The sequence below is a fragment of the Staurois parvus genome, unplaced genomic scaffold, assembly GCF_062004578.1.
Source record: "Staurois parvus isolate SC_StPar_1 unplaced genomic scaffold, SC_StPar_1.0 ptg001432l, whole genome shotgun sequence".
Classification (NCBI taxonomy): Eukaryota; Metazoa; Chordata; class Amphibia; order Anura; family Ranidae; genus Staurois; species Staurois parvus.
The window spans coordinates 10,533,052-10,545,584 of NW_028319228.1; the positions used below are offsets into that span (position 1 = coordinate 10,533,052).

General features: G+C 42.0%; 1 protein-coding gene across 1 annotated transcript in view; it reads right to left on the bottom strand.

The window, feature by feature from the left end:
* Positions 1-12,533, bottom strand: part of LOC149436050 (solute carrier family 71 member 1-like) — an 85,411-nt gene that overhangs the window by 26,774 nt on the left and 46,104 nt on the right. Inside the window, exon 4 of the mRNA XM_089662159.1 lies at positions 103-230. Coding sequence (XP_089518285.1) covers positions 103-230 — 128 coding nt within the window. The remainder of the gene's footprint in view (positions 1-102; positions 231-12,533) is intronic.

Genomic DNA, 12,533 nt, shown 5'->3' on the forward strand with positions numbered 1-12,533 from the left:
AAAAAAGCATTAACAGACTTCATTAGACATGTAGTAATCTTTATCTTATTAACTACAATAGTGAAAACATGTTTGTTTATGCTCATAAATCCAACTACTTACCATGGGCTTATCCTCATTAATGGGATAGGGACACACGTAAAGAAAACTGTTACGAGGAGGAAAGACTTTCTACCATAAACATCAGATAAAGCTCCAATGAGAGGAGCACACATAAATGATAAGAAGCCCTGCACAAAAAAAAGAAAACAAAAAGAAGGATACACAGTATAAGTATTAATCATGAAAAAGTATATATAATGCACAGCATGTGGAATTTTTCAAACTCAGGCAACTGCTTAATGACAAGGATGGTGCAACACTTGCCAACAAAGCACATTTTTTTTTTTAAAGTGGTTGTGAAGACAGAAGCTTTTTTACCTTCGTGCATTTTAAGCAATTGAAAATTTCCCTGATGGGGATATAGACAGTGTACAAAAATAAACTAAGTTTTACCATTTCTGCCTAAAAACCTAACAAACTTTATTCTGAAACCATACCGCTAAGTGTCTTATAAAAAATGATCGTGCTGAATTTCTGTAAAATTACAGAAGGTCTAGTCAACATGTTTTATAATAGGCACAGTGCTACTTCAGACCACAAAGATGCTGTTGGTTCAGTGGAAGCTAGACACCCATCTCAGAAACAATTCTACAATTCAATAATAACAGACACGCTACAGGCTTTAAACCAAATCTAAGCTGCATTAACCGTTTCCCGACCACCCTTTAGCAGAAATACTGCTGTGCAAAATCACGTTATATATATGATTTTGCATTTCTGAGTAGGGGGCGCGCACCGCCATTGGCAGCTACAGCTGTCAATCATCGGGTCCGGCCAGAGATTCCCCGCTAGTACCCGGCAATCGCCGAGGAACACTGACAGGGGAGAGGTTGGTATCTAATCAACACAGATCTCCCCTCTGTCAGCACAAGCATTTTGCTTTGTATTGCTCTGCATAGCAGAGTAACACAAAGTAGCATGCTTACTTAGTAAAACAAACACAGCACACATAGTAAAACAGCATACAGTTAACACTTTGATTGCCCCTGATGTTAACTCCTGCCTGCCTGTCATTAGTACAGTGTCAGTGCTTTTTATTAACACTGATCACTCTATTAGTGCCACTGGGGAGGTCAGTAACAGTTATTCAGTTCCCCCCAGTATCAGAATGCCTGCCGCAGTCCCACTATAAGTCGCTGATCACCGCCATTGCCAGTATAAAAAATAAAAAAATTCCAGTATATATTCTGCCATTTGTATCACTATAACTTTCACACAAACCAATTAATTTACACGTATTGGGATTTTTTTTTTTACAAAGACTTGTAGCAGAATACATTTTGGCCTAAATTAGATTTTTTTAAATTTCTTTACGCGATATGTTTTACAGCAAAAAGTAAAAAATATTGGGGTTTTTTTCAAAATTGTCTGTGGTTTTTCTATAAACCAAAAAATACTGAGGCGATCAAATACCACTGAAAGAAAGCTCCATTTGTGAGAAGAAAGGACAAAATGTAATTTGGGTGCATCGTTGCATGACCGTGCAATTGTCAGTTAAAGTAACGCAACGCCGTATTGCAAAAAATGACCTGGTCAGGAAGGGAGGTAAATCCTCTGGAGGGCAAGTGCACCTCAAAATCACTGTGCAGAAACTAGTGTGCAACTTGTCAATGAATGGCTGTTCCAATTCCAGGTTTCTAAGACAAGTTTTTAAATTTAGGACACAATTCCTTTCAAATGAACTCCACAGTTAACAGTCAAAACAGGTTCTGCTGATGTGGTCTCTGGTAATGTTCATAAGTATCTAAATTAATCCCATCAAACATGGACAGTAATGTCAGTATACATGAATGCATTCTTGAGCTAGCCACCACACCCATCAAGGGTGTACGGTATGATGTATAGAAAAAATGATTTACTACTTCACAGGAATCATACACACAAGCAAGAATAACAAGTGGTAGCAGCATGAACCAAAAAGATACATCTTTTGGAATACATTTCTTTTTTTGTGTAACTAAAAGGGAATAAAAACAGAATTCTGACATCTTTAAAGCAGAACTCCTCTTTAAAAGGTAAATACATTAAAAAAAAAAAAAAAAAAAAAAAAAACACACCCTTTAATCCAGTTGTGTATTCATCAATTATTACATGAGTTTGAAAATAAGCTAGTATAACTGCCTGAAATCACTATTATCTTCCCATAATCCCCTCCAGAACAGAATCAGAGGAGAATGTGTCATGATGAGGTCCAGCTGACATATTACTTTTCATGCACTGACAGCTGGAGGCGTATCGAGGAAGAACCAAAAGGAGGTCCGTCACAGATACATATTCTAGTCCAAAAAGAAGTTTTCAAAAATTGCAAATTGGAGAAATGGTTTGCATTCTTGGTTACAGTTCTGCATACACAAACCTTTATACATCTGTAAAAATTTAGACAGGCCATACACCAAGCTGAACCAGCCGAATTTCATTCCACACATGGCTGGCTTTACACAAGAAAGTAACCTAGCCACAGCAATGGAAGGAAAATGTAAATAGGATGAAAAGATCTCATTTTAAGAACCATTCTGAAAGCAGTTTCAGATTCTCCTGCAGCACACAGAACAGGCTGATTGGTTTCAGTTCTCACAAGAGATACTTGACTGGAAAACGGCCAACTGCACTAGACCAGATGTCTGTCTTAAGGATACATTGCATGTCAGAATAGAATACTCAAACCAGACAGTCATTATCAGTGCTTAGTCTCTCCATCACATTCTACAAACGTAAATGAATGCCAGAGTTAATGTCTAAGGCTGATGAAAATAGAACCAAGTACGTTCTGTAAAAGCAACAAGTAAAAGCTATATTGCTTAATTTAAAAAAAACCCAGTACAGTAAAATACAGATACGTAAAAACCATTCTAGAGCATAGGAAATTTGTCAGAGCATACATTTTTTTTTTTTTTTTAACCTGCAAAGGAAGGAAACCCCTTGAATCCAATTTAGCTAAAGACAGCCACTGGCACATTCCTGTTTCTTCTAAACATCAGTTCACATGGCTTCTAGAACTGCAAGGCCAAGTCAACATGTAGGGAAAAAGGTAACATTTCATACAGTAACACAGGGCTGGACAAATCCCAGGGCAACTATGAAGCACTGTCTGGCGACATGATCACTCAAGTCTCTATTTTCAGTCTTATTGGATACCATTTAAACTGATACCCAACTAGGCTGGGTCTGAAAGTAAAAGTCAATGATCAACATGGCACCCCTGCACTCAGTGTTCTCCCTGGAGCAAATTAGCTGGCAGAAAGATGGTGCAAAACTCACACCGGGAAGAAGTAAGGAGGGCCAAGGTTCACCCTCCAGAATCATTCAGCAGAATCTGTACCATACATGCAGGAAGCTGTAAACATTCAAAGTCAGTCTCACAGGCATCCTAGCTCCCAATGCAGACATTGATCTCCACAGTGATGCAGCCATAAATCTGTGGCCTAGTTTCTTCCATGAGTGGGGTGAATCTGCATTCCACTGCAGTACATTACATGTGTCCCATATTGCAATGACAGCTAAACTGATACCCCTTGCCCTAATACACCTGTGTGTGACTTATTCTTTGCTAGAAACATTCTAAAATGCTTCTCTTGTAATTATTCTGTCAGATCGGGTGAGGTTTATGCCAAGATATATCTAAAATAATTAGTCACTATATCAGGGCACTTTTACTGTCACAGTAAAACCATTTTAAAACCGAGGGTATTTACACCTTTCATTCTAAAATTTAACCCAATAATAAGATAATTATCCCTCATTTCATGAGTGAGTGGGACCATGCAGAATTACTGCTTTATGCTCCATTGGCCAGCTTCACATCCATAACCACTGTACAATAACCTGTATGGTTGTCCTATCTTGTTGGGTCCCAAAGCCCTATTCCATAGAAGCCATAGTTTTCACATACTTGTACAGAGCGGTCCCAAACCTACTCTTCTGGGGAACCCAGCAGGCAATCTTGAATCGTCCTCATAGCAAGTGGTCGGCTATTATTATTATTATACAGTGTTTATATAGCACCAAAAAGTTTGCTCAGCGCTGTACATTATAGTGGGGGACAGAACATGAGACAATACAGTAACAAAACAATACACAAGAGGTTCGAGGGCCCTGCTCTTTCAAGCTTACAATCTAGGAGGGAGGGGTTAGTGGTACAGGAGGAAGTGGCTGTGGGGGATGGAGTTGTAGGAGGAGTGGAGGAGATCAGCTGTTAGGTGAGGGTGGGGTAGGCTTCCCTGAAGAGATGGGTTTTCAGGGTGCGCCTAAAGGTGAGGAGGATAGGTGACAGTCTGATGGATTGGGGTAGTGAGTTCCAGAGGATGAGAGAAGTCCTGGAGAAGTCCTGCAGTCGGGAGTGGGAAGAGGAGACCAGGGAGCTAGAAAGTAGGAGGTCTTGCGAGGAGCGAAGAGTACGGGTTGGGTGGTATTTGGGTATCAGGTCGATGAGGTAGTTTGGGGCAGAGTTATGAATGGCTTTGTACGTCAATGTTAGTAGTTTGAATTTAATGCGTTGGGCAATCGGAAGCCAGTGGAGGGACTGGCAGAGAGGGGTGGCAGATGCGGAGCGGTTGGTAAGGTGGATGAGTCTGGCCGCGGAGTTCATGATAGACTGAAGCGGGCATAGTCTGTGATGGGGTAGGCCAGTGAGAAGGGAGTTGCAGTAGTCGAGTCGTGAGATAATGAGGGAGTGAACGAGTTGTTTAGTAGCTTCTGGGGTTAGGAATGGACATAGTTTGGAGATGTTGCGGAGGTGGAGCCTGCATGAGTTAGCCAGCGATTGGACATGGAGTTGGAAGGACAGATTTGAGCCTAGAGTGACACAGTATAGGCTCATTTATGTGCAGTATGTCCTTATGGATGTCATTATCACTCATTGACTTTAAAGTAACTTCTTTATTTTTTTATTTTTTACTGTAGATATTTAAAACGAAATCCATGGGATACAAATAAAAGTGTTCCCAATGAATAAAAGTTCCCATATAATCCAGTTACAAGATGTGACGTCTTTGGCACTTAACATGGACCACAAAACAAGTGGATTGAGATTAGAATGCAGCCCATGTTTATGGAAGCCCAGTGGAGTAATAAAGTTTATGTACTGGCACCATAGCTGGGCAAGACGTTACAAACACCAAACAAGGGATACATACAGGGTGCAGAGAACTCTGTCATTATATTACACAATCTAAGTGGGTGTACTCCTAGACATCACCAGATGATCAACTTCTGGATATCGGGTGAAATGGAGAAAGTTCAGAGAAGGGCAACCAATCTAATAAGAGGGATGGAGGAGCTCAGCTATGAGGAATGAATAGAGGAACTGAATGGGGGCAGATGTACAGACTCACACCTAAGCCAGGTAGTGCAAGTCCATGAAAACACACAGCGCGGCTCAGCCCTGTCCCCCACTCTCTGTCCAAAAGGATTTGAGTGACAGCAGGAGGCAATGGCTCCCATTGCTGCCCGATCCTCCTGTGAGAAGAAAAAGAGAGGGGAGAAGAACTGCAGATGTGCACAGTGCTGGATCAATACAGGGCAGTAAGGTAAGTGGGGGAGGGGCGCACAGCAAATGTCAAAATGTTAATGCAGGGAACGCATAAGGCTTTGTTTAGACTTGTGGTCAGGGGGCAAAAATGCACCTCAACTGTGCATCTTTGCCAGCCATCAACCTCCCCCCTTCAAGCTGCAGTAGGTAAAGTTAAGCTGAACCTGCAGCAAAGTTCCCCTAACATGTAGCGATTGGCAAGCTGCAAGCTCACTAAATGCTATACAGTCAAGCAAATGGGAGAGTGTAACAAACGCCCCGCAACACCGATATGACTGCAGGAGTCTTATCGATTCCTCACCACCTGTCAGTAGCCTCCGAAGCGTGTTCCGAATGTGGATCGGGCTTCAGAGGAAAGATTTAGATGCATGTCTAAATCTACCCTTAAGGTAAAAAACGTTTTAGCTTTAGAACCACTTTAAGCTATGTTTGCACTTTACACCATCGGGTCTGGATGTGCATCTGGCCAAAACGATTTGCATGGCTCTATTCAGTATCCTGAATTAAAGGGAAAATCCTCATTTTTTAAATATGTGAGGAAATTAAATATGTGAATATCTTTTGAAGCCTTTATTGTGCTATGAACGATTTTGTCTGGAGGGCATTTTGATTGCTTTAGTCTGTTCTCACCATAACCTGTGAACTATAGAAGTGATCTGCTGCATTTAAAGAGTCCAGTCATATCCAGCTGGAACATCTTCGGCCTCTTCTAGCAAATGTGCTCATGGTTTGGACTCTCACACTCTTTCTAGCTCTATCTGGCAGTCTCTCACACTCTCTCTGCCTCTCTTTTTCAGAAGGGTGGTGGGCTGGGGTTGAGTTTGTTCAGATGATTGACAATAACATTTACAGTATATAGCGTTTTTCTACCCTTGGACTCAAAGAGGATAATGATCTCAACAAAATAAAGCAAACTCATCCATCCAGCCATGTCTCCATGCTATAAGTATTAAAAAACTAATTAAATCGTGTTTTCAGTTTGTGTTGCTCAGATACAGTTAAGTTCCGCTTTACGAATGCAGATTAGATAGCAAGATAATAATAAAGCAACTCTGAAGGTGTACAGTGTTACAATTTATTATGCTTCAGAAGAAAAAAAAGCACATTCAGTCTTGATTGCTGAATTGTAAGACATTTAGGAATATGAGAAGTTCTCACTCCACTATTACTTACAACAAATATCTCCTATACAATATTGAGACAAGTATTAAACATCTCAAGCTAATTGGGGCCTGTCGCAGACAAATGCAGTCCATCTGGACACTACAGCAACTACTGAAGAAAAGTAGATAACATTTAGGCCTCATGCATACTAACATTTAATTTCAACTCCCCTTGACGCCAGCAGCTTTTTAGCCCCCCCCCAAAAAAAAAAAAAGCTTGATGCTAATTAAATTGGCCATTATAATTCTGGACATTGAAATAACTGAACGCTCAAGCGCTAAACGCGCCTAGCTCATTTAAGCATGTCAAACATTTTTTCAACCAAAACCCTGCTGCTCAAGGATGCCCCAGCAGTGTTTTTTTTTCTGCCCCCAAACTCTCCTGCCACAAAAAGCAGCTAAGACCCTATGTGTGAATGGACACATAGGATAACATGCAGTGGAGTTTAGAGGCAGTTAAAAAAAAAATGCTCACAATGACATTTAATTAGAAAGATTAGAATGCAGACCATACAAATTTTGTGACCTGAGAACTGCTCACAAACTTCAAAAACACACATACAATCATCCCATATGAAAGGTTATGATGAGAATTTGCATTATAGTATCTCACCAAATAACTGCTTGCTTCTGGCTACCTGGCAGCCCACAAAGCTGGCCAGCTTCCTTTTTGCCCACACTTTACAACCAACTGGATCATGATTAGTCACACTCAAATAAGAACCACCACCTAGGAGCAAACACGATCTCCGACATACTATACCACTTCTCTAAATCCTCCTGCTAAATGTCAAAGCTACTCAACTAAGAGCTCTCACCTTCTAGACCAGGGTTTCTCAACCAGGGTTCCCTGAAAACCTAGGGTTTTTCCTGAGGATGTTAGGAGTTCCCTGAGCAAGGAACAATTTTCTGTCTCTAAGATAAGTTCCTACTGACACCAATGATCCTTATAGTGAACTGTAAGGAGGTAATTCCTCCCAATAACCTTAAGTGTAGGGAGCATTCTTCCCACTGACCATCACAATAATGTATTATGCATTGTAGATATTGTAATTTTTAGCAGGGGTTCCATGAGACCTGAAAGTTATTTCAAGGGTTCCTCCATGTGTTGAAAAAGGTTGAGAAAGGCTGTTCGAGACCCTTCCTCTCACCTGACAAAAGATGCAGAGACTACATATGGACATACATAAATTCACCCAAGATGTCTCAGTGACTGCCGAGTCACCTCCAAATGGAAAACCGCACTAAGTTGTTTGTATGTACCACATCTTCCGATGTTTTAATACACGTACACCCAAAATTAATTATATTTTTAAAAATGGGAACATTTTTTTTACAATTGTTCCACTTTAAGGGGTCAACGGAACAAAAATTCCCCAGTAATGCCGTAATAAACTCTTAGCACATAGTTAAAATAATTTTGAGATTTAGAAATTGTGTGTGCCAAAAACTAAACAACAGATGTTCTGCACACACTTTATACCATGTGATTTTCCAGATACACACTTCTAAGAAAAGGAATTTAATAGGTTATTACGAACAAATTCACTGCACACAGAAAAAATAATCACCAGCTTTAGGTCTCAGAATGAAAGCTACTGGTGAAATCATAACTTTGGAAAAGTTCACTGTGATACAGTAGAGAGCATGAACTCAATTTATATTGACAGCTGTTCCTTTTAAAGACTGTGTACAATCAGAATGCAGACAAATCTGAGTTTATTTCAAGGGAAAGACAAATGAATCAAATTAAAGAAAATCACACACATTTAGAGCCACAGAAACTTGGATGCCAGTAGTTATAGTCATGACTACCTGTCTGCAAGGAGTTGCCCAGGTAAAATAGGTTGCTATTCAACACCACTTTCTTATTATGTTTATTCAGCATCAACAAAGTGGTTCAGTACGCAACTCAGTGAGCATGAGCACTGTTAATTGGTGTACCAAGGAGGGGATGTGTTGGACCACTGGAGACCCAGAGAACTGCGCTCTGTACTGTAACAGGGCAACTTAGTACAATTAAGCGCGGACACATATAATGGAACAAAACAATACCACCTTCTTTGCTTGTTAGGCAGCCTGACTGCATAAAGAAAAAAAAAAGTGAGACATCAAACTGGGCTTAAACCTACCAGTTGCTATGGTATGTTTGATTCATTTCCTCATTTGCTCAATATGTTATCCAAGCACATTTAAATTTATGTAGAGAGATGGAAAAAAATCCAAGCAATGTAGCACCCCTGCACGACTTACCCCATGCATGTGTTCCAAGCAATCAATTATAGGAAGACATTCAATGGTCAAGCCTGTGTTGAAGATCATTTTAATAAAGAGAAAAGAAGTCCTACAAGTAATAATGCTTAGATTATGAGACTATAGGAAGCTTGTATATTAGCAATTGTGTGCTCTAGAAAGCCAAGATACCTCTTATTTTGAAGATCAGAACCTCTGTTCAGTTTATTAAATACATTTGGTCTTGCTTATATTAACCACTAGCCTACAGGGCACTTATACCCCCTTCCTGCCCAGGCCAATTTCCAGCTCTCAGCGCTGTCACACTTTAAATGACAATTGCGCGGTCATGCAACACTGTAACCATATGAAATTGTATCAATTTTTTGTGACCGATAGAGCTTTATTTTGGTGGTATTTAATCACCTCTGGGTTTTTTATTATTTTTTTAAGCCAAAAACCGCTGAAAATTTTGGAAAAAAAAAAGGTTTCTTAGTTTTTGTTGTAAAATTTTGTAAATAAGTGATTTTTCTCCTTCACTGATGTGCGCTAATGAGGCTGCAGTGATGGGCACTGATAGGCTGCACTGACTGGCACTGCTAGGCAGCACTGATGATAGGTGTCACTGACTGGCACTGATAGGTGTCACTGATTGGCAGCAGTGATAGGTGGCACTGACTGGCACTGATGGGTGACACTGAAAGGCAGCTCAGATGGGCACTGATATGTGGCATTGATGTGCACTGGTAGGCACTGATATGTGGCATTGGCACGTGGCACTGTTCAGCACTTGCAGCTGGCACTGATGGACACTGACAGGTGGCACTTCTGGGGCCACACTGATCATCAGGGCACACTGATCATCAGTGCTCTGATGATCAGTGTGCATGTCCCCTCCGCGGAATGCCGATTACAGGCTCTCCTCTCCTCTCGAGCTTTCAGCGTGACAGCTTGTGAGGAGAGTAATGCCGATAACCGGCATTTCCCTGTTTACATGTGATCAGCTGTGATTGGACACAGCTGATCACATGACCGAGCCGACATCTTCGGCTCTTTCCGTAGATCAGTGATCCGCTGTGTCCGAGGGACACAGCACACCGCCGATCGCCGCACGCTCCCTGAGTCGCACATGCACAGTGAGAATGGGAGGATGTCATATGACATCCTCCCAGAACGAGAGAACCACCTTGCGCCCGTCATTGGACTATATGGCGGGGGGGAGGTGGTTAAAACAAATTGAAAATTACATATCATGTGATATTAATTGAGGAACTATGTCGAGATTGGTATCCTGCTGCATCGAATTCAGCACACGCAGTAAGCACTACATCAGTTGTTGGGGGCGTGTGGTAAAAACACATCTCAACTATGGGGTTTTAAAGCCCCCCCCAAAAAAAAGTAAATGAGCCCTTACTGTCCTGAGCCCTCCAATGAACCTGCGAGTTAGCTGCACTTTACCATAGACTTCTGTTATATCTTGCGGATGTGGTACACTTTCTGAAAGTGCGCCAAAACTCCTGCATTCAGTTTGAGGTCGAGGGCCACATCAGAGGGCTCCGAAGACCTGCAGGCAACAGGTTGAGCACCCCTGATGTCATACGTACCTGCTATGTGCAGTGGTTTTGCATAGATCAGCCCCAATCCTCCTCTTCTCGGGTCCCCCGCTGATGCTCCTGGCCCCTCCCTCCCGCCAAAAATACTTCAAGGAAGCAGTGTTTAAATGTAATCTTCCCGCATATTCAAACCCCACTGTGGTTGTACTGAAATAACACTTTTGTTTAAATAAAAAAAAAAAAAAAAAACCCCACAGGTTTATGATACACATGTTGACCTTCAGACAGACCATACTTCACCCCCTTTCCAATGTGGAAAACAAAAAAAATAAATCCAGCATATCTTTGTGCATCTGCACTCACTGCATAATTAGCTGAAACCGTGTATTCCGTACAGACGCGCAGATCTTCATTACTTTTGCCACCAGATGATGCAGTGCACAAAGAGAACATATGATATACAGCACATATAGGAAAAAAACATCAAGACAGTTGAATGTTGGAATTCACATAACTCCCCTTCTTCATCTTCCCAGAGATTTCAATACCAATAACTAATAAGTCTGGTGGTTTGGTTTGCCAGAGTAAATAATGTATATATTAATTGCCAAGGCTACTGTCAGCAGGAACAAACCATTCACTACCATATAGAAGTACAACGTAACCATACATATGTTTAAGGCTTTTTGGCTGAATTGGTAGTGCTCTTTTAAATATTACATTTATAAATCACACATTTCTGTCACATATTCATTTCTTCAGAAATTTCTCAACAAAGCCATCAACATTACATAGAGGATACTTCTCAGTATAAAATATGACAGTTCCCAGCCAGAATAGAGGCTTAATGTTTGGCACTTACATCTTACTACTGGGTGGTGCAGTGACTTTGTAATTAGTACTGCAGCACTAGGGCCATAGGTTCAAATCCTGGCCAGGACACTAGGTGGAGTTTACATGTTTTGCCTGTGTTCGTGCGGGGTTTCCTCCCACATTCCAAAGATATGTTGGTAATTTAATTGGCTCCTGTATAAATTGGCCCCAGTGTGTGTGTACAACCTGGCTAGGCACACGTTACCACATTCTGCATGCCATTCCCAGGCCAAATAATTGGGGAAGGTTAAAGAAAAAAATGATTTGGCAGATGCCACCGCTTATTTGTCTTTAAAAGCAGTCACCATGGGGGGAGTCGCCTGACCGCGATGGAGTAAAGCTGCTCTTCTCCTCGGCTCCCGCTACCCTTGGGCTTCAACTAAGCACAGCGGCTCTCACTTGCACATCCCTGGGTATACAACCATGCTGTCCAAGCGTCACACATCCTCCCTGCCTCCCAGCGGCTACAGCTCTCCCTCCGGTGCTTTGCTCTCCTCCTTCTCCACTCCTACAGACAAGCCAGGTGTTGCAGCCAAGATGGCGCCCGCTCCTAAGCCGACACAGCCTTCTTCCCCCAGTGGCAGGGAATTCCCTGCATGCTCTCACGCTACAGGTACTACACAACAGCCCCACATCTCCTGCACATACTATTCAGTCTGCTGCATCCTCTGAATTTGGGGACATGGATAAGGATTGGGACTGGTGGGAACATCCAAGACTGATATACTTACTTACTCCTCCTTACCAAGCTACACTCCCTTGGCATCAAGGACTCTGCTCTCTGCTGGTTCTCCTCTCACCTATCCCAACGCTCCTTCAGCGTTACCTATAACGCTGCCACCTCCCCCTCTCTGTTGGGAGTCCCCCAAGGCTCTGTCCTCGGACCCCTTCTCTTCTCCATCTACATCTCCCTTGGCAAACTGATACACTCCCACGGCTTCAACTATCACCTCTATGCCGATGACACACAAATTTACCTCTCCACCCCTCACCTCACCCCCTCACTGTCCGCCCGCATTGCCCACCTCCTAAACGACATATCAGACTGGATGTCACTCCATTTCCTCAAGTTAAACCTTTCCA